At 40.6% G+C, this 22,456-nt stretch overlaps 2 protein-coding genes across 11 annotated transcripts in view; one reads left to right on the plus strand and one right to left on the minus strand.

Moving 5' to 3' along the window:
• Window positions 1–9,038, plus strand: part of dot1l (DOT1-like histone H3K79 methyltransferase) — a 92,153-nt gene extending 83,115 nt beyond the window's left edge. For 7 of the 10 annotated variants that reach the window (XM_078198343.1, XM_078198341.1, XM_078198346.1 and 4 more), the window contains exons 28-29: window positions 5,937–6,552; window positions 7,380–7,534. In XM_078198343.1, coding sequence (XP_078054469.1) covers window positions 5,937–6,523 — 587 coding nt within the window. In that variant the 3' untranslated portion in view covers window positions 6,524–6,552; window positions 7,380–7,534. Of the gene's footprint in view, window positions 1–5,936; window positions 6,553–7,379 lie in introns of all 10 variants that reach the window. The other 3 variants (XM_078198344.1, XM_078198350.1, XM_078198345.1) reach the window with 3 other exon arrangements.
• The window catches only part of plekhj1 (pleckstrin homology domain containing, family J member 1), a 423,983-nt gene that overhangs the window by 364,676 nt on the left and 36,851 nt on the right, over window positions 1–22,456 (minus strand). The window lies entirely within an intron of this gene.

Here is a 22,456-nt window from a genome sequence, read left to right on the forward strand (position 1 = left end):
CAAGTCCTTGAACAGTTCTGGAGGCTAGTTGTAAAACAACGCTGATAAATATCTGGGGTCAGCTTGTTATCATTCTGTGGGTTGAGTAATATATTTATGGTATGCTGATCTTTTGGAGGTAATGAGGAGAGAATCAATTTTTAAAGTTCCCTCTTTCAGAGGCAGTTAATCTTTACAATGCCAATCACAAGTATGCTGTGACTTCCATAAGAGGCAAGAACATAGAACAGTACAGGCCCTTTGGCCCTCGATGTTGTGCCGAGCTTTGTCCGAAACCAAGATCAAGCTATCCCTATCATTCTGGTGTGCTCCATGTGCCTATCCAATAACCGCTTGAAAGTTCCTAAAGTGTCCGACTCCACTATCACAGCAGGCAGTCCGTTCCACACCCCAACCACTCTCTGAGTAAAGAACCTACCTCGGACATCCCTCCTATATCTCCCACCATGAACCTTATAGTTATGCCCTCTAGTAACAGCTACATCCACCCGAGGAAATAGTCTCCGAACGTCCATTCTATCTATCCCCTTCATCATCTTATAAACCTCTATTACGTCGCCTCTCATCCTCCTCTTCTCCAGAGAGAAAAGCCCTAGCTCCCTCAACCTTTCCTCATAAGACCTACCCTCCAAACCAGGCAACATCCCGGTAAATCTCCTTTGCACTCTCTCCAATGCTTCCACATCCTTCTTATAGTGAGGTGACCAGAGCTGCACACAATATTCCAAATTCTCCTTCTCCCGCTTCGTCTCAATCTCCCTCTCCCTCTCTGTTTCTGTCCTTCCTTCACTTCTTTGTCTGGCTTTCTCCCTCTCTCTACCTCACTCTTGTCTTTTGCTCTTGTTGTGTCCATTGTTCTCGTTCACTCTCACTCTTTCCCTTTCGCTCCCGTATCTCTCTGTATCTCTGTTTCTCTCTGCTTTTGACTATTTCCTTCTGCCTATCTTTCTTACTCCCTTTCCCACTTAATCTCCCTCGTCCTCTCTCTGATTGCATCCTCCCATCTTTCTTTCTCAGCCTCCCTTTCTCATTCCCTGTCCATCTCCCTCACCATTTTCCCCACTCTCTACTCCTTTCTCTCTTGTAACGATTAACTAATTAATCGTAGACTTTCTGGTCTGTACAGCTTAGTATCACATTATACAATTACCATTAGTCATTTGTTAGGCTCTTCAAATCAAATTACTCTGTATAAAAAATCAGTTCAACATAAAGGATGAGATGATTTACTGTTGTACAAGTGGTATACTACAGTATTGCGCCTCCTGCTACTGATTTTATACTTATGATGAGAGGAGAACCATGACTGAGCGTGAATAAAAATTACATTAAAAGTATAATACTTTGATAGCCATGTTTTGTGCCAGTGAAAATCCTGCTTTGTAGCATACTACTACGTCTGTGGAATTTCTGGTTTTAACCAAATGAAGCCCATCAGAACAACAGGTTTTACTATGGCTGAAAAGGATGGCTTCTAATTTTTGCTACTGCAGCTCCAGTTTCAACCTACAAACCAATTGTAAAATTGCAACGGTAGCATGTATTCATCAGAACAAACCTAATTTCTGGATCCATGTTGTCACGAGGCTTTGCCCTTCTATGATTTTTCAGCTTTCAACTGACTGGGAATTTTGCAATTTAAAATGAGACAAAATAAACTACTTAAAAATGCAAGGTCACCTTCCGAGTTAAAGGTGGAAAGCAAACAAAATTACCTTTGGGATGTGAGAAGAGGCACATTTTCTACAATTCAGCAACCCATCAAAATTCGTCATTAAGGAAGAGACACTAATGTGCAAAAACTGGATATTGAAACAATGGTTGAGATGACAGGCCCATTCAAAACTCCTTGGAATACATAATGGGTGAAGTATTTCGGGGCAAGACTGCTAGCCACTGCAAAGCATTTGCAAGAACATTTTCAGCAGAGAAAACAATTGGAGAGCTGCTACTCTCTCCTTCTGAACAAAGTGTAATACCTGGTTTGGAAGCCAACTTTACTAGAAATCTACCAGCAAACACAGGTCTTGTAATAATTGCAACATTTTCAACATCTGACTGCATCCATGAAACCAGCTAATCCAAATCTGCTGCGATATTTAAATCTATGGCTTGAAAACAGAGGGCATTCTTCTTTAAATTCAATTCTTAACTTCCCATATTTCTGATACCAATAAATGAGTCTTAGGCTGGAGAAGGTGTACTGGTGGAAGAATAGGGTGTTTTATTTTTGGTTGAAAATCAGATGGGTCAGAAGGCCTCCATCCAAGTACATCTTATGCTCTTGTGAAATGTAGAGTTAAACTTTTTCACTGAATTTCCTGGAATACTGCTGGACTTTGTGGCATTTTTACTGACCACGTGTGTTTCCTGCATTACAACAGTAGCTACGTTTTAATAAATACAGTGGAACCCCAATTTTACACACCCCGATTTAGAGCGAAATCGGATATGACACGATGGTGGAGCAGGCTTGAGGGGTTAGATGGCCTACTCCTGCTCCTATTTCTTATGAATCATTGGACCCTTTTTTTTTGCTCTTTCCGGTTTAGTGATTTAGCACGACCCCAATAACATTCGCGATAACATTTTATGGACCCCAACCATCGCGTTACAACGGGGCTGCACTACTTAATTGGCTCTAAACTGCTTTGAGACGTGCATGGTTATGAAAAGTGCTATATAAATGCAAGTTTTTAATGGTTTACACTGGTAAATATTTTTGGAAAAACAGATTTTTTTGTTTGCAGCCAGTAATAATGCTAAGGTCAAGAGACCTATTATTCTTCGTCCAACTCGGACCATTGACCCTACCACCACTTTGTTGCAAGTTTTTGAAGTACCTTTTGCTTACATCCTTGCTTGTAGTTGTAGTTTTTAACCAGAAGTTAGTGGTAATCTGTGCCTTATCTAATAGCATTGGAACGAAAATGATGAGCTATGAAGATGACAATTAGAAGCCACTAGTTTCGTGAATTTACAAGTTATAGAATTGTGTTCAGACCTTTAAGTGAACTATGAAGATGTAAACAGCAAATGCAGAGGAAAAGAGAAGGACACTTCCAGAGAGCCTAGGGGTGGTGGGGAAACAAATCAAATCACTTGGGTTTCTTTCACACAACTGTAAGCAAACAACTCCAAACCGTGGCATAAGCCTGTGTGGTACACGAAAACCAAGAGCAGAGTTATTCTCTGGAAGCCTTGGAAACCTCTCTTTATGCTGATCTTTGACTGGAGAAGCATGCAATTTACTCTGAACTACCATTGCCATTCTTAGTGTCGATGATCTACATAAATAATCAATATATTGGCTTTCACTGGCAATGCATGGAGTCCGTGCTTGACTTGCTTTGCTCATCACAGCTATCCAGGCTTTTTTAATGTCAATCTTATTGGATTATTGGAGGTGCCTTCATCTTCTATAGTTGAAAGAAAGAAGTTAAGTTCAACGTTGGAACCTTGCATCTGAGATAAAAGCAGTTTGATGTCATGAAACCTTAGTATTGTTCCACATTAAGTTTGTGATCAGTCATCGCATTCTGCAAAAAAGTTTTAATGGACATGACAAATGCTTGCACTATTGACCATCAAAGTATGATTCAGAAGCCATGGCATTCTGTTTGTTTTTAACCATATCAGGAGGCCATCCTCCAAGAGCAGTGTATAAGAAGACAGAACAAGAAATTGACGACACTTTTTTCTGACTAAAACTAGTTTTTCATGTAATCCTGTGCTACTGATTCTGGGATTTCAAGATCCACACGGCGTCAAATGTTCATTCAGTTCCACGCTAGATTTGAGCACTGCAACCAATAGTGGTGTCCAAATTCTGTAGTTTCTTTTGGCAAGGATTGATGCTAAAATTTGGGTACTGAGTGTCAGCAGTAGTCTTTACTAACTTCGCTACTACCCACTTGCAAATCAAACATTGAGTAATATAAACTTGGACCTCTGCCAAATCGTATTGATGCCTTTTGCTACAGTTTATTTTTCAGCCAGCCAGCTATTACTGTTGGTGCTTTACATATTGGGATCTTTTTGAGTTCTAAAGCTGAACCTGGAAGATCTTCCATCCTTAGCCTAATGTGTCCTGCAAAATAGTTTTGCTACTTGTACTGATTTGGCTGTTGTTGCATCCTTTGGTACTTCTGCATTATGGCCTCATGAAATAGATCTTGGAAGGGCTATCTGACTAACTCTACTTCAAAAATTATTCTTGGATTGGCTCCTTAGGTTGCAAAGAATCTCGAGATCTGAACCAGCAACAGAGAAGATGGAGTAGAAACTTGCCTCTTCTTTGAAGCCACCATTCTGCCTATCCTAATTTCTGCAAATCGAAAGATGCAGGATAAATAATTGACTGCTGGGGATTAATGCAATATCTCCGATTCTGTGGATGGGTAAATTTCCTCTAGGGTTCATTGTGTTACCTGTTCAGTTGATCCAAACTTCCATGAAGTGTTGTACTTAGAAGTGAACACCTTTGTGTGATCTCGAAAGGGGATTCCAATCATTTCTGATCCTCAAACTCTCAGTTCCAACTTGTACTTGAAATAATTTGAAATATCAGAGATTAGGTGGCTGCCATTGACACAAGACATCAATTTCCATGTGGCTTTTCATCTACAACAGTGGGATTCCATGCATAAAGGAAGACCTACCATATTCATGTCAACCCTCCCTAGAACTTGCAGGACAAGGGGCCACAGATGCTAACTGGCCAAAGACATGGAGACAAATGTGCTTGAAGCAAAAACTGATCAGTACCTGGAACTGCCCTTTAAGGTAGGGTAATGAAAGTAAAAACTTGAATCCAGGGTCATTAGATGATGTGATGGGGATTCTTGGTTTCTAAGCAAGATTGTGCTAGATGGCCCCTTCTTTTGTAGTTACTTGCAACTAAGTGCTATTAACCATAACATTGAAAAGGTGACGCCTAATATCCTGAGCACGCACAGTGCAAATTTCTCACTGTTCTTAAAAAGCACACATCATTACAACACAACCACTGAAAGCAAAGGATATCACTTGCTGGGTAACTGATGTACAATTAAACAGTGAATATAGTCACTGGGTTTCATTACCATTTTCATTTATCAAAAAGTTGATATACATTTTTATTCAGTCCATCCTTGAATTTTTCTATGGCCTTTCACGTGGCTAATTGAATAACCTAAAACACCACCAAATAGTAAATGGCATTTAGTTTGATTTTACTAGCATTTAGAGCACATTACTACAATCCAAAGTAAGCCATTTTCTGAAGCGCCCCACAATATTTTGACAAAGTGCAATTTAACAAAATGTTCACAATATAACATTTTGGATAGATTGGACTTGCTGAAATGCACAAGAGGTTGAAAAATGATTCAGAACTGATTTGCAGAGATAAAGGCTCAAGGTTAAAGAAAGAGCTACAACACAGCCAGCCAGACCAACTGGGTGTGCGGGAGTTAGTCTCTGAGCTGGTGATGGGGTTAAGTTCTTCAGGAGCCCCTTCCTGGCCAGTGCATAAATGTGGTTATCTGGTGTGATCGAGGATCTATCTGTCTCTCCGTGTCAGTAGTGCAGTAACAGTCATGATGTAGGTGCCCGTCAATTAATTTGGAAGGGGAGGAAATTTTTGGTGGGTGGGAGGAGGGAGCAAAATTATTGCAAGTGACCTTAGTGTATGGTTGATAAATTCATATTATTTACATTTGTGTTTTTATATAAAAAGTATATTTATTTAAATATACTAGAAATTGACTGAAAAGGAGAGTTGCTATGCTTTGGGTAACCTGAATTGTTTTGCTTTTTTATAAATCTATTTTCTTTTGTTGCCTTTACTGTGCTTGCTGAAACAAGCTGTAGGTGTGGGCTTAGCTGCTGTATTGATGCTTTGCTTCCTGCTGGACAAAAATCTTTGAGCTGTTTTTTTTTCTCTCCTGTTTCAGGTATTTTTAACCATGTGGTGCCTTCAGTCTCTTCTCATCAGTTTGGAGCCAATTTCAGCAATGTTCCAGTATCTAGTAGCACGATGTTAAGCTTTAACCCACTACAGGCTGTTCCTACTACTTCCCATTCATTTCTTTCTGTATCTACTAGTACATTATCTTCCACCGAGAGCAGAGTGGCCCCCTACCTTACCAGAGCACCTACACAGTCTGTGCTTAACACACCTCCCCCCAATATTTCCTTACCGCCACCCCCTCCACTGTTAAATTCAAACAGTTCTGATCCTTCCCTTTTCCGTAATATATCCACCGTTAGTGATGGATACTTGTCTTCTTCCATTTCTTGCTCCTCTTCGACTGCTTCGCTTCAATCTGCTAACACTGCATTAGCCATGAAGCTTGCATCTTTGCAACCCAAAGCTTCTCACCCTTCCTTCACAGTGCATCACCCACCTTTGCCACGTACAGCGCTTGCTCAATCAGCACCTCTCATCTCTCAGTCCAGCACAAATACATCTGCAATGTGGGTCACACTTGGCATGCAGTCTCCTTATGCTACACATTTCTCTGGGGTTAAGCCTCGATAAGAACTTGCGTACTTTATCAGTCTTATAAGGTAAGGTTAGAAAAATGTGCAAGGTTAAAACAATTTATCAGAATGTGTACAGCAATGTGTGAGATATCTTGATGAAATGCAAACTCTAGGAGTGTATAAATTAACTAACTTTGCAATATTAAGATATCTAGAATATCCCATTTAGGAATGTTTTATTTGTCTTTTGTGTAGTGTAGGCACGCGCTTCAGATCGGAAATGCAGATATAGATATCTCCAATTTTTTTAAAAAGCAGCTATCCAATTCTAAGCAAAGTCCCGACACTTAGAGAAACAGAGGTAATGTTCCAGATGTGTGACCTTTCAGATTTGTGACTTTTCATCAGAGCTGGGGAAAAATCACAGAGCTGACACGTTAACTCTATTTTTCTTGCCAAAGATGCTGCGTGACCTTGCTGAGTATTTGCAGCATTTTCTGATTTTATTTCATGTTTCCAGCATCCACACTATTCTACTTCTCCACAATAATATACTGGCATTGTGATCATTAACACAGCACTGATTAATTCAGGATTGTAGCCTGATTATTCATTTGAGTTTCATATGCAGATCTATCTTCTCTGATATTGATGCAATTTAGTGGACGTTTTCTTATTAAAATTAAAATTACATTGATATTTTGCTGTTCGACTAATATTAAATTTAAACCTGGGATGTGGATATCTAAACTTAATAATTAATCTGTGTTAAACTGCTGTTGTTACTTAAAGGCAAATGGGGGATTTCGTACTCCTTTGCCTAATCGTTTTTTGATTTTGTTTCTGAAACTAAAGAATGGTGCAGTTATTAATAGAAGGTAGATGATGTACTTTTTCACTTTTATCTCTAGGTATTTAGGAATTCTACCTCAAAACAATGTGACCTATGCAAGGACGATGTGGACCAACTTCATCCACTTCCATCAAACAAAAGGTGCTTGAGTGGCCTGCAAACATTGTTTTGCTTCTTTACTACTGGAAAATAAAAGCAAATACATTTTACTGTGAATTGGTTTTAGTGTTGCTGCAAAAAACATGGCTCCTGTTGTATGGTGTTTTAGAAACTATTTATCTTTTTTTCCAAGCGATTGGGACTTGTCATTGTTCCAGCAAGCCTATAGAGGCTTTGAAGTGTGAAGTGCAGCGCACACCAGCATTCATTTGTTAGCCTGCTGTTGGTGCTATTTTAACCATCACAAACTGTGCCTCTGTGGGTTCTGATCCCTGGTGCTTACTATTCTGAAAGGTTGAAAACGAAATTGTTAGCTGAGACCAGTTTCTCTGCAACAAGTGATCTTGTAATATTTTGCATCACTTGTTAACAGTTTGGTACTTGATGATGCAAATATTGCTCGGCCTCCTTCAGTTTACTTTATACAAGTACAATCCTGCTCTCCTCTTCCATTGATTGTGTCTCTGGTGTTTTTTGTCTCTGGTCTTTTGTACGTTGAGTGATCGTTCATGATAACACAGAAAAATACTGTCATCACTGTCTTTTTCTCATTAATTTAATGGTGTTTTATAGCATTGTAAATTGCAGTTCAAACAATGTAATCTAATACCATTAGATAAAAATTTATTATTATACATTGAATTATTGCTGTGTAATTTTAATTGTAAGCAATAGCACATTGATTTTTCTGGTAAACTTAGTATACAATGAAGTGTAAATTTTACCATTTTCTACACATTTTGTTCAAGAAATATGTATTATGTATAAACAACCCAAGAGAGCAAAATGTGAAAAGGAAGACTAAAATTTAAAATGCAATGGGATTTCATAGACTGTAGGTCATTTTAAAAATGTATTTTAAAAATTTCTTTTTCAAAGTTTTATACATTCAAGGTGGGACATCTTTACTAATCCAGTTTTAAAAAGTACCTCAAGTTTTTTAATATCCTTAACAAAAGTTAAACTTTCTGGTTAATGAATTCAACATTGGATTGTGCTTGAAGCTGATTTTTTTTGTTTTCTTTTTATCAAATTATTTAAAGAAGCTATGTTTTTTTTAAGAAAAGGTCTGAAGCAAAGAAATTGCAGTAATTTTTTACATCATTCTATTCACTAACCAAACTGCAGTAAGACCAATGCCAAGCGTTTTTGTAAGTATAATGAAATGATTAAACAAGTAACTGAGGGTGACTTAAAGGCTCATAGTCCAGCAAAGAACTGTGCTGTTCATTTCCAGGTGGAGCTGATTCACGTGTCCTGTATTTATTGCAGTGCAGCACGCAGGGGCTCATATAACATTATTTAGCATGTTAAGTAAATAACCTATAAAATGGGTTGGGGGGAGGCGGGGGGGGGGGGGGGGGGGGGGGGGGAGACTTATTCTTGGGTTCTGCTGACTGTTTTGAAACCACATTGCAGTTTAAAACTGTTGTATTTTACCTGAGTGAATTAACTTTTTTTTTGCTTTTGAGATGTCCAGAAGATTGTTTAGTTTTAGTAGTGGCTATGTGGGAATTTTGAGTTTGTGACTGAGTAATTGTAATAAAATGAAAGCTTGTAAAAGTGTGAGCAGAAATGTTGGCTTTTTACAGTATGGGGGAAACACAAGTTCTCAAAGTTGAGCTTGATGGTTCTCCAATGTGCATGCACCTTGATGCATGACTAGCGTTTAAATAATGACACATTTCGTACTCGTTCAGTGCTACATAATGTGCAGTATAGTTTAATATAGTAAGTGTTCAAGTGCAAACATTGATTGGACACCTTCCACTGACTGGTTACCAGCATCAGTTCTGAGTCATGTTAATGTTTTGACCTTTACTTGAAACTAATATTTATTCAAGTTTAAAATACCATAATGTAGTACTGTGAAGAGTTGTACTTCCCTTTCTGTATTCTGATATATTCCTGAGCAAGACCCCATAAAATGCGTCATGAGATCTTGGGAAGAAGGATTATTGGAATGCAATCTTTTGTTTTCTTCCATTTTGAAATAGCTAAGAGGGTAATTGAACTAGGAAATAGTTGGCTAAAATTAGACCTTTAGTCTGGTACTGGTACAGATGCAATAGTTATCAGGTATTGTAGACTCTGTTTTTGAGGTGCAACAAGTCAAAATAAAATCCAGAGTACTGTTCTATTGAAATAGACACTAAAACTGCAAGAAATCGAAATTATTCAAGAATATGGTGTTTAATTGGATTTCAGACCCATTGAACCAGTGATGTTGACTGCAGATTGATTATTTTGGGTATTACATTCTACTAGAAATTTCATGGAAGCATAGGAAGATGAGTCAGTTATAAATTGACTTCATTTTAGTGACAGAATTCACTCTAGTACATGGTAGATAGCTCACCATTAACTGAGTAAAACATCAAACAGTGGCAGGATGTTCTCATAAGTAGCCTTAAATTTATAGGTAGATTGAGGTGTAATTACATGCTGTGAAAACTGAGCCATATAACTTAATAGAAAAAAGGTGCATTTATGTCATTTTATGTTGGTTTATAGTAATAAAACAAACTGCTGTTCGGAAGCAGTCAAAATCAATTTGTACAATCCATCAGGGGTACCTCGATCATGCAGAAACTGTAAATGAGATTGCCCCTTAAGAATTGAACATCTATTGTGATCTGTACACTATTTATCAAGTTCAGTTTACTGTAAGGAAAATCTTCTGTACAAAGTAATACTATTATTTTAATATATATATATTACCAAAATGCCTGAGATATATTAGAAGCTATTACCTAATTTTCTTGAGTATTCCCAAATACTTTGGAGGACATTTTTTTTTTCCTGTTTGTAACGAAATTGTACATTTTACTAGTCTGGAAAAAGGAAGCAATCCTTTTCCAAGTGTCTCTGAACCATCACAAGGCACAGATGATATTTTTCAGCACTGAAAGGTAATGTCCATCCTATGCTGGATTTTAGATGTTAATTGTATTTTACATCTTTCACTTCCCCCAACTGCACTTTGGGGTATTTGAACATGGTTTTACATTTTAAAAATGCTTATGTTGGGAAAAACATTTGAGATACAAGTATATTCTAATCCTCATCGCACTGCATCCTGAATGAGCATTTAAACAATGTATATATAACTATCTAAATTCATGTAATAAAATTTTACAACTTAATGTAAATCAAGTAGCCTGAGAGTTGAGATTGAATAGGTGTTAGGTTTATTTGAAATTAACCAGTTAGTACAAATTAAAATGCAATAAATTCCATAAATATGAAGTATACTATGATTGTGGGATATGATAAAGGGTATTTCGGGCACATACTATCCTCAAAACATTTGCAAACAGGAGTTAGGACTATTAATTTAACAATTAATTGAATTGAAAACTGAATACCTTAGTTGTAAGATGGAAGAATCTGAACTTTTAAATATTTTCCCTCTGGACTCCCCTCATAAATTTAAGCTTTCAACATCTCAGACATAGGTTCTCATCACTTTGTAGTATTTGATTAGGAGACTACGCATTATCCTGTGTAAGATGGATGTTATCTTTAAATACACAAGTGGAGGATGAATCAGATATTCTTTGCACTTGTACCATACAGTCTGTCTTTTTGTGGCTATAGCTTATATTGTACAACGCTGCTTGGTGTGGAAGGAAAAAAGCTGTCCGAAATAAACACAATGTTCAGGAAATAAAATCTGTGGTTATTTAAAAATTCTGAATATACAAAACTTGTTCAATATGTACAGATGAGAAGCTGATAATGCTCAAGAATTGGCTTGTGACTATTTTGGCATGGCTGTAGAATCTGAAATATAACTAGATATTCACATTGACGGCTGATTCAATTGACTTTTTTCAAATTTTTCATAATGTAGACTTGGTGCATATACTGTGTGGTAGGGAAAGGGATGTTCTTGTGACTACAGTTGCCTAGTGCTTATTACATTTTGTGAAATTTGTGAAGGTTAAATGGCAAGCAGTCTAAAGATCTGTTATTGTTTTGTTTGTATGTAATGTTATAGTGGAACTGCTCTTGTTTTTTTTTCTGTCATTCCACCCTTTTTTTAAAAGTACTGTAAATCCAGTTTAAGTTGCAACTACTAAAATGTTTTCTTTTTTTTTCGGAGGAATAAATTTTTGTTGGTCTGGCATTTTTGACATTTTACCCCCAAATTATTCTTGAATTTTGTCTCTGGTGTTTGCTTTGCCAAGAAATTATGCTTTAAAGGTTTTTTTGCTTTTTAATAAAGTTGTGTATTTCTAAATATATAATGTTGTGTACTTATTGGGAAAAAAACATATCTTTGGAACTACAAAACTTGTAGAAAATTTCAATTCAACATGTCTGTTCGTAAGTAATCACTGTCACTGCTACGTCTGCGGTTTAATAACTTCATTGTCTAATCTACTCTTTCAAATTATTTTTATTGCAGATTCAATTGTGCCAAATTTGCGGCAGCAAAAATTCTTTGCAGTACAAGTTCAACATTTCTAAATATGTTCACTTATACGGAGGAATGAAAACAGATATTTTAATATTGATAGTATAGAAACTCAGGAAGCTCCTATCATTGGGATGATTCCAATATAAATATAGAAGGAAAAGGCTCCTTGGCTCATCCTAACTTATCCATCCAAGCATCGACCCAATCCTGGCGTTATTAACACCTAACTCAACTGGGAGGGGGGGGGGGGGCAGTGGCGTGGTGGTATTGTCACTGGACTAATAATCCAGAGACCTGGGGTAATGCTTTGGTGACCCGGGTTCAAATCCCACCATGGCAGATGGTGAAATTTGAATTAAATAAATCGCTGGAATTAAAAGTGACCATGAAACGATTGTCGTAAAAACCCATCTGGTTCCCTGATGTCCTTTTAGGGAAGGAAATCTGTCATCCTTACTTGGACTGGCTTACGTGTGGTTGACTCTTAAATGCCCACAGGGATGGACAATAAACACTGGCCCAACCATCTCCCCTGGATGTTTAAAGCCAAGTGCTGACTATGTTGTTTGCTAAACGTCATGGTGTTCGTGCTAACATAGGAACATGCAAATTAAGAGCAGGAGTAGGCCACTCAACCCTATGAGCCTGCTTCACCATTCACTGAGATCGTGGCTGATCTGATTGTAACCTCATCCCCACATCTCTGCTTGCCCTGAATGACCTTTCATTCCCTCCCCCACCCTGCTTATCAAAAATCTATCTACCTATGCCTTAAAAATATTTGAAGACTCTGCTTCCACTGCCTTTTCAGGAAGAGAGTTCCAATGGTCTTCAACCCTTTGAGAAAACAATTCTCCTCATCCCTTAAAGTAGGCGACCCCTTTAAACTGGAACCCCGAGTACTAGATTGTCCTGCAAGATCCATACAGGATCTTGTATGTTTTAAATTTGTGTTTCGCATGTCTAAAATTATGCCCTCGTCTTATCATGGTTTAAATTGTGATGTTTCCATCTTAGAATTTCCATACTATTTACTACTTGTCCTTGAGGCCTGTTCTTTGTTCATCTCTGAATGTCCTGCAAGCATCCAATCATTCCTCATAATGCATCGTCTTGTGCTACAGCAAATTAACTGCGTAGCTCTTTGCAGTATTTTCAGGGTTTATGTCTTTCTTGCAAGTCATTAACCAAAACTCCACGTGGTCTACTTATAACATAGTTCCCATTATTTGTACCCCACTGATTTATTAATAATGTTTAGTTTTATCATTGACCTTGCATTATTAATTATCGTGCCAGAGCCATTGGATATGACTGTGCCAGGTTTAATCACTGGATCCCTTTTATAGTCCTTAGATATTTCAACATATCCATGAAGCACATGCCAAATTAGCTCAGTGGCAGCACAATTTGAGGAGAAGGACATGGTTTTGAGTTCCATTGAACAACTTGAGCTCATCCTTGCCATTGTAAGAAATGCTACAGTGTTATAGAATCATACAATCCCGACTGTGCAGAAGGAGGCCATTCGGCCCATCGAGTCTGCACCGACCACAATCCCATCCTGGCCCTATCCCCATAACCCTACTTATTTACCCAACTAACCCCCTGACACTGAAGGGCAATTTAGCATGGCCAATCAACCTAACCCGCACATCCTTTGGAGTATGGAAGGAAACCGGAGCACCCGGAGGGAACTCGCGAAGACGCAGGGAGAATGTGCTAACTCCACACAGACAGTGACCCAAGCGGGAATCGAACCCAGGTCCCTAGCACTGTGAGGCAGCAGTGCTGGGCGCTGAGAGGCAGCAGTGCTAACCACTGTGCCACCGTGCTACTTTTCAGTTTTTCTGCTTAGTAGAATGTTAAAGATCCTGCAGCAAAATTGAAAGAGAAGGAGCGGTACTGTGTGTCCTGACCAACTTTAACACCTCCCCAGAAGAGATTATTTATCATTTGGATGTGCAAATTAACTGCCAGTGCAAATACACTTCAAAAGTGATTCATTGGCTGTGAAGAGCTTTGGGATGTCCTAATAATGTAAAATATATTTTATTGCAGATTCAGCAAGGACTTCTTTACACTCTAGCCTCTGAGTTGTGGTTCAGTGCCCATTCCAGAGATCTGCGTGTGTAATCTAGACTTGTATTCTAGTGTAGTGGTTACAAATGCCATCTTTAGGATCAGCAGTAAATTGAGGCCCTGTTTGATCTACATAAAAGATCCCATAGTACTGTTTTGAGAAATTGTTCTCCCTGATATTTAGGTCAATATTTATCCTTCAAATCATCATGAAAGTAGATTATCTGGTCATTATCCACATCACTGTTTATGTGACCTTGCAGTTTCCAAACAGGCTACTGCATTTCCTAAAGCAGTGGCTACACTTTGAAAGTGCTTCATTGAATATTAAGTGCTTTGTATAGCTCGAGAGCCATTTCTCCTGCCCAAGATGAGCCGTGATGATGGATGTAGTCACCAAGGTTGCACACTTTGCATTATCCTTCCACTGGAAACCTGGTTGCAGCATTTCTTTTGCTAGGCATACTGTGAGCTGCCAATGTTGGCTTTTGCTAATTACATAAGAATATAAGAATTAAGAGCCAGGAGTAGGCCATTTGGCCCTTCGAGCCTGCTGTGCCATTCAATAAAATCATGGCTGATCTTTTTGTGGACTCAGCTCCACTTACCCGCCCGCTCACCATAACCCTTAATTCCTTTACTGTTCAAACATTTTTCTATCCTTGCCTTAAAAACATTTAATGAGGTAGCCTTAACTGCTTCACTAGGCAGGGAATTCCACAGATTCACAATCCTTTGTGGGAAGAAGTTCCTCCTCAACTCAGTCCTAAATCTGCTCCCCCTTATTTTGGGACTTACCCCCTTGTTCTGGTTTCACCCGCCAGTGGAAACAACTTCCCTGCTTCTATCTTATCTATTCCCTTCATAATCTTATATGTTTCTATAAGATCTCCCCTCATTCTTCTGAATTCCAATGAGTATAGTCTCAGTGTCTCCTCATAAGCCAACCCTCTCAATTCCAGAATCAACCTAGTGAATCTCCTTTGCACCCCCTCCAATGCCAGCATATCCTTTCCTAATTAAGGAGACCAAAACCGTGTACACTACTCCAGGTGTGGCCCCACCAACACCTTATACAGCTGCAACATAACCTCGCTGTTTTTAAACTCCATCCCTCTAGCAATGAAGGACAAAATTCCATTTGCCGCCTTAATTACCTGCAAACCAACTTTTTGTTGTTCATGCACAAGGGCACCCAGGTCCCTCTGCACAGCAACATGCTGTAATTTTTTTACCATTTAAATATAGTCCATTTTGCTGTTGTTACTATCAAAATGGATGACCTCACATTTACCAACATTGTGCTACATCTGCCCGACCCTTGCCCATTCACTTAAACTATCTATATCCCTTTGCAGACGTTTAATTGCCTCTAATGCTAAGTTGTAGGTGCACTGGATGTGCATTTGTTACTGCAGGTAATGGGTTCTAGTTGTCCATCCTCTTGATGCAAGTGTCTTCTGATATTCAAGTACAATGACGGAAAACATTTGTTGATGGTGGGGACCATGTTTGTATATCCAGGCCAGAGCAAAGGAAAAATAATTGAAATCCTTTGGGCTTCATTTCTGGCAAACTTTTAAGGATTTGCTGTATTGGCAGAAGTGGTTCCTTTTGGGGAAAAGATGTTAAATTAATGTCCCACTTGTCCTGTCAGGATGTAAAAGTTACCATGGCACTACTCAAAAAGAGCAAGGGAGTTCACAATGTCTTGGTTGATATTTATCTCTCAACCAAAAGAGATTTTCTGGCCATTCCTTGTTGCCCTTTGTGGGACCTTGCTGTGTACAAATTGGCTGCCGAGGTTCCAAACCTTAAATTACAAACATACAAATTAGGAACAGGAGTTCACAGCCACTTGGCCCCTCGAGCCTGCTACGCCATTCAGTAAGATCATGGCTAATCTGATTTTAACTTCAGTCCCACATTGCAGTTTACCCCCAATTACCTTATACCCCCTTATTGATCAAGAATCTATCCGGCTTTGCTTAAAAATATTCAAAGACTCGCTTTCCACTGCCTTTGGAGGAAGAGTTTCAGAGATTCATGAGCCTCTGAAAGAAAATATTTCTCTTCCATCTGTTTAAATGAGTGACTCATTTTTAAACAGTGACCCCTAGTTTTAGATTCTCCGACAAGAGGAAACATCCAAATCCACTGCGACTCTCACCAACCTTTACAGATGCACCATAGAAAGCATTCTTTCTAGATGTATCACAGCTTGGTATGGCTCCTGTTCTATCCAAGGCTGCAAGAAACTATAAAGGGTCATGAATGAAGCCCAGTCCATTACTCAATCCAGCCTCCCACCCATTGACTCTGTCTACACTTCTCGCTGCCTCAGCAAAGCAGCCAGCATAATTAAGGATCCCACGCACCCTGGACATTCTCTCTCCCACCTTCCATCGGGAAAAAGATTCAGAAGTCTGAGAACAGATGCCAACCGACTCGAGAACAGCTTTCCTGCTGTCTTCAGACTTTCAAATGAACCTACCTTGCATTAAATTGATTCCTCTCTACACCCTAACACTCTCCTTTCCTTCTCTATGAATGGTATGCTTTGTATAGTGCCCAAGAAGCAATACTTTTTAATGTATACCAATATATGTGACAAATCAAAATCAATGCTGTACACAATACTTCCCATGCCCTATACAACTGAAGCATAACTTCCTGCCTTTTGCAATCAATTCTCCTCACAATGAATGATAACATTCTAATAGCTTTCCTGTTTCTTGCTGTACCTATATAACTAGCCTTTTGTGATTCATGCACTAAGACGCACACATTTCTCTGCACCTTGGAGTTCTGCAATCTCTCACCATTTAGATCATTTTATTATTTCTACCAAAGTGGACACTATCATGTTTGCCCACATTATAGCTCCATTTGTCAGATGTTTGCCTGCTCAAGGTCCCTTTGTAGCCTCCATGCATCCTCTTCACAATTTGCTACCTACCTTTGTCAGCAGCAAATTTAGCAACCATACCGGCGTCTCTTCACCCAAGTCATTGGATTGGATAAATTGTAAAAAGTTAAGGCAGCACTAATCCCTGTGGCACACCACTCTTCACATCCAGCCAACTAGAAAAAAGACCCATTTATGTCAACTCTGTTTTCTGTCAGCAAGCCAATCTTCTATCCATGGCTTTTATTTTGCACAACCTTTGGTGTGGCACTTCATCAAATGCCTCTGGAAATCTAAGTACAGTTCCCCTTTATCCACTGCACATGTGACTCCTTCAAAGAACTCCAGTAAATTGATTAAACATGATTTCTCTTTCACAAAGGCATATCGACTCTGTCTGATTGCCTTGAAATTTTCCAAGTGCCTTGCTATAAACATTTAATAATGGCTTAAATTGTGGCTACATTTCAAAGGTACACTGGTTTTGAAACACTTGGGGCTATTATAAGTTTATGAAAGTGATTTTTTTGATGCAATTTCTTCAAATAGCTTGATAATTTCCCCATAACCAGACCACATCTTTGTTGGAGACCGATGTATTTCACACTGTTCCACTGACTTGAAGTCGCCTTGTTCCCAGGAGCAGGCTGAGGGTAAGAGAGTGGGTTTTCTGACTTTAATTAATTATTTATTTTTTCAGTTAATTTTGGGTTTAAAATCGGAGGTTTTTTTCAAAACCGGAAGTAGGGCCAGGAGAGGCCTGGGGAAGTTTTTGGAGGGTTTAAAAAGGGCTTACCTTGGAGGTTCAGTTTCATTGTTCCCAGGAGCAGGCTGAGGGTAAGAGAGTGGGTTTTCTGACTTTAATTAATTATTTATTTTTTCAGTTAATTTTGGGTTTAAAATCGGACGTTTTTTTCAAAACAAGAAGTAGGGCCAGGAGAGGCCTGGGGAAGTTTTTGGAGGGTTTAAAAGTGCACCAAAGTATACAGCGGGCGGCATCGTAGCAGGCAGCAGAGTGAGTGGGAAGTTGAGTGAGCTGTCAGGGTTTGGACGAGCAGGGGTGAGTTTTTGTTTCCTTACATTCTTATTAACTTTTCACTGTCTTACTTGACATAAAGTGTCCAGTATGAGTGTGAAACCAGTGTGTTGTTCCCAGTGTAGGATGTGGGAGGTCCTGGAGGCATCTGACCTCCCGGACATCCACATCTGTGAGGGGTGTGTCGAGCTGCGGTTCCTGAGGGACCGTGTTAGGGAGCTGGAACTGCAGCTCGAGGATCTTAGGCTGATGAGGGAGAATGAGGAGGTGATAGACAAGAGCTATCATCAGGTGGTCACACCAGGGCCACGGGAGGAGGCCAAGTGGGTGGCGGCCAGGAAGGGTAAGGCTAGGGTGGTTGAGAGCACCCCGGTGGATTTGCCCCTGCACAACAAGTACTCCTGCTTGAGTACTGCTGGGGGGGACAGCCCGCCTGGGGGAAGCAGCAGTGGCCGTGTCTCCGCAGTGGAGTCCAGCCCTGTAACTCAGAGGGCTAAGGAAAAGAGGAGGAAGGCGGTATTAATCGGGGACTCGATGGTGAAGGGGACAGACAGGCGTTTCTGCGGAGGTAGGCGGGATTCTCGCATGGTGGTCTGCCTCCCTGGGGCCAGGATCCAGGATGTCGCTAGTCGCGTCCCGGAAATCCTGAGGTGGGAGGGAGAGGAGCCTGAGGTAGCGGTACATATTGGTACCGCTGATGTGGGTAGGAAGGGAGAAGGGGTCATGAAAAGGGAGTACAGGGAATTAGGGAGACAGCTGAGAAAGAGGAAAGCAAAGGTAGTAATCTCAGGATTACTGCCTGTGCCACGGGAAGGTGAGGGCAGGAATGGAGTGAGGTGGAAGATGAATGTGTGGCTGAGGGACTGGTGCAGGGGGCAGGGATTCAGGTTCCTGGACCATTGGGACCTCTTTAGGGGCAGGGGTGATCTGTATACAAAAAACGGGTGGAACTTGAATCACACGGGGACCAATATCCTGGCCGGTCGGTTGGCTAAGGCTACTGGGGAGAATTTAAACTAGATAGGTTGGGGGGAGGGGAGCTAGAAGAGTTGACTAGGATCAAGGAACTAATTGATGGGGGGAAGGATGCAGGGGTAAGGGGAATTACAAAATTAATGGTAGAGGAGAGGGTGCAAGTGAATGAAGGCGGTAATTTAGATAAGGGAGTAGAGGGAGAGGGTGTTCGCGATTCATCAAAGCGGGTCCAGATAAAAGCTGGAATAAGGACACTTTGCCTGAATGCACGAAGCATTCGGAACAAGGTAAATGAGTTGATGGTGCAAATCAGCACAAGTGGGTACGATCTAGTGGCCATTACAGAAACGTGGCTGAAAGGTGACCAGGACTGGGAGATGAATATCCAGGGGTATCAGGCGTTTAGGAAGAATAGACAGGAAGGAAAAGGTGGTGGGGTCGCGCTATTAATAAGAGATAATATCAGGGTAGTACTGAGGGATGACATAGGCTCTGAGGAACAAAACGTGGAATCATTATGGGTAGAGATGAGGAATAGTAGAGGGAGAAAGACACTAGTAGGTGTGGTATATAGGCCCCCAAATAATAATGTTGAGGTCGGGAGGGCTATAAACAAGCAGATAAGGGATGCGTGTAAAAGCGGAACGGCAATAATCATGGGGGACTTCAACATGCACATTGACTGGCAGACTCAAGTCGGTAAGGGTGGAATGGAGGAAGAGTTCTTAGAATGCTGTCGGGATAGTTTCCTTGAACAGCATGTTACAGAACCGACGAGGGAACGAGCTATGTTGGATCTGGTATTGTGTAACGAGGTAGGTAGAATTAAGGATCTTATTGTGAAGGACCCTCTTGGGTCTAGTGACCACAATATGGTCGAATTTCTGATTCAGATGGAAGAGGAGAAAGTTTGGTCCCAAACCAGTGTCCTCTGTTTGAACAGAGGGAAATATGATAGGATGAGGGATGAATTGGCTAAGGTAGACTGGGAGAGCAGGCTGGCAGGTAGGATAGCTGAGGAACAGTGGAGGATTTTTAAGGAGATCCTTTTCAGTTCTCAGCAAAAATATATTCCAGCAAAAAACAAGGATTGTAAGAAAAGGGAGAACCAGCCGTGGATAACGAAGGAAATAAAGGAGAGTATTAAAATAAAAACAGCTGCGTACAGAGTGGCCAAAAATAGTGGAGAAACAAGTGATTGGGAAAAATTTAAGAAACAACAAAGAGAGACTAAGAAAGCGATAAAGAAAGGAAGGATAGACTATGAAGCTAGGCTAGCAATTAATATAAAAAAGGATAGTAAAAGTTTTTATAAATATATAAAAAGGAATAGAGTGGCTAGAGTGAATGTTGGACCCTTGGAGGACGAGAGGGGGGAGTTAATAGTGGGAAATGAGGATATGGCTGAGTCTTTAAATAAGTTTTTTGTGTCGGTCTTCACGGTGGAGGACACAAATAGTTTGCCAAATATTAACGATAGAGGGTTGGCAGCAGGAGAAATACTTAATACAATTAATGTTACCAGAGAGGCAGTGCTGGGTAGACTAATGGGACTGAAGGTGGACAAGTCCCCGGGTCCGGATGGAACGCATCCCAGGGTATTGAAAGAAATGTCAGAGGTAATAGTGGATGCGTTAGTGATTATTTATCAAAACTCGTTGCATTCTGGGGTAGTGCCGGTTGATTGGAAAACGGCTAATGTTACGCCGCTGTTTAAAAAAGGAAGGAGACAAAAGGCGGGTAACTATAGGCCGGTCAGCTTAACGTCTGTAGTAGGGAAAATGCTGGAATCCATTATTAAAGAGGAGATAGCAGGGCATCTGGATAGAAATGGTTCGATCAATCAGACGCAGCATGGATTCATGAGGGGAAAGTCGTGCTTGACGAACATGTTGGATTTTTATGAAGATGTGACTAGGGCGGTTGATGGAGGAGAACCGGTGGATGCGGTGTTTTTGGATTTCCAAAAGGCGTTTGATAAGGTGCCCCATAAAAGGCTGCTGAAGAAGATTAGGGCACACGGAGTTGGGGGTAGTGTGTTAAAGTGGATTGGGGACTGGCTATCCGACAGGAAGCAAAGAGTCGGAATAAATGGGTGTTTTTCCGGTTGGAGGAAGGTAACTAGTGGCGTGCCGCAGGGATCGGTACTCGGGCCGCAACTATTTACCATTTATAAAGATGATCTGGAGGAGGGGACGGAGTGTAGGGTAACGAAGTTTGCAGACGACACAAAGATAAGTGGAAAAGTGAATCGTGTGGAGGACGGAGAAGATCTGCAGAGAGATTTGGACAGGCTGAGTGAGTGGGCGAGGATATGGCAAATGGAGTATAACGTTGAGAAATACGAGGTTATACACTTTGGAGGAAATAATAACAAATGGGATTACTATCTCAATGGAAACAAATTAAAACATGCTACCGTGCAAAGGGACCTGGGGGTCCTTGTGCATGAGACGCAAAAGCCCAGTCTGCAGGTACAACAGGTGATCAAGAAGGCAAATGGGATGTTGGCCTATATTGCGAAGGGGATAGAATATAAAAGCAGAGATGTCTTGATGCACCTGTACAGGGCATTGGTGAGGCCGCAGCTGGAATACTGTGTGCAGTATTGGTCCCCTTATATGAGGAAGGATATATTGGCATTGGAGGGAGTGCAGAGAAGGTTCACCAGGTTGATACCGGAGATGAGGGGTTTGGATTATGAGGAGAGGCTGAGGAGATTGGGTTTGTACTCGTTGGAGTTTAGAAGGATGAGGGGGGATCTTATGGAGACTTATAAGATAATGCGGGGGCTGGATAGGGTGGAGGCGGAGAGATTCTTTCCACTTAGTAAGGAAGTTAAAACTAGAGGACACAGCCTCAAAATAAAGGGGGGTCGGTTTAAGACAGAGTTGAGGAGGAACTTCTTCTCCCAGAGGGTGGTGAATCTCTGGAATTCTCTGCCCACTGAGGTGGTGGAGGCTACCTCGCTGAATATGTTTAAAGCGCGGATGGATGGATTCCTGATCGGTAAGGGAATTAAGGGTTATGGGGATCAGGCGGGTAAGTGGTACTGATCCACGTCAGATCAGCCATGATCTTATTGAATGGCGGGGCAGGCTCGAGGGGCTAGATGGCCTACTCCTGCTCCTATTTCTTATGTTCTTATGTTTTAGCAATTAATTTACTCTTAAACAACAGTGTTTACTGGGGTAGTATGCAGGAAATGCACTTTTTCCACCAAGAGTAACAGAAGACAAATCAATCATTTAGTACAAGCTTAACTATGGAAAAGATTTATTTACAATACAGACTACAGCTCATTTGACTTCAGTGAAGGCAAGCATACCATATGCCTTCTTCACCACCTTCTCCACCTGTGAAGGTGGCAACACAGGTGGAGAAGGTGGTGAAGAAGACATATGGTATGCTTGCCTTTATAGGACGGGGTATAGAGTATAAAAGCTGGAGTCTGATGATGCAGCTGTATAGAACGCTGGTTAGGCCACATTTGGAGTACTGCGTCCAGTTCTGGTTGCCGCACTACCAGAAGGACGTGGAGGCGTTAGA

This window comes from Mustelus asterias, chromosome 26 (assembly GCF_964213995.1).
Source record: "Mustelus asterias chromosome 26, sMusAst1.hap1.1, whole genome shotgun sequence".
In the NCBI taxonomy this organism is placed as follows: domain Eukaryota; kingdom Metazoa; phylum Chordata; class Chondrichthyes; order Carcharhiniformes; family Triakidae; genus Mustelus; species Mustelus asterias.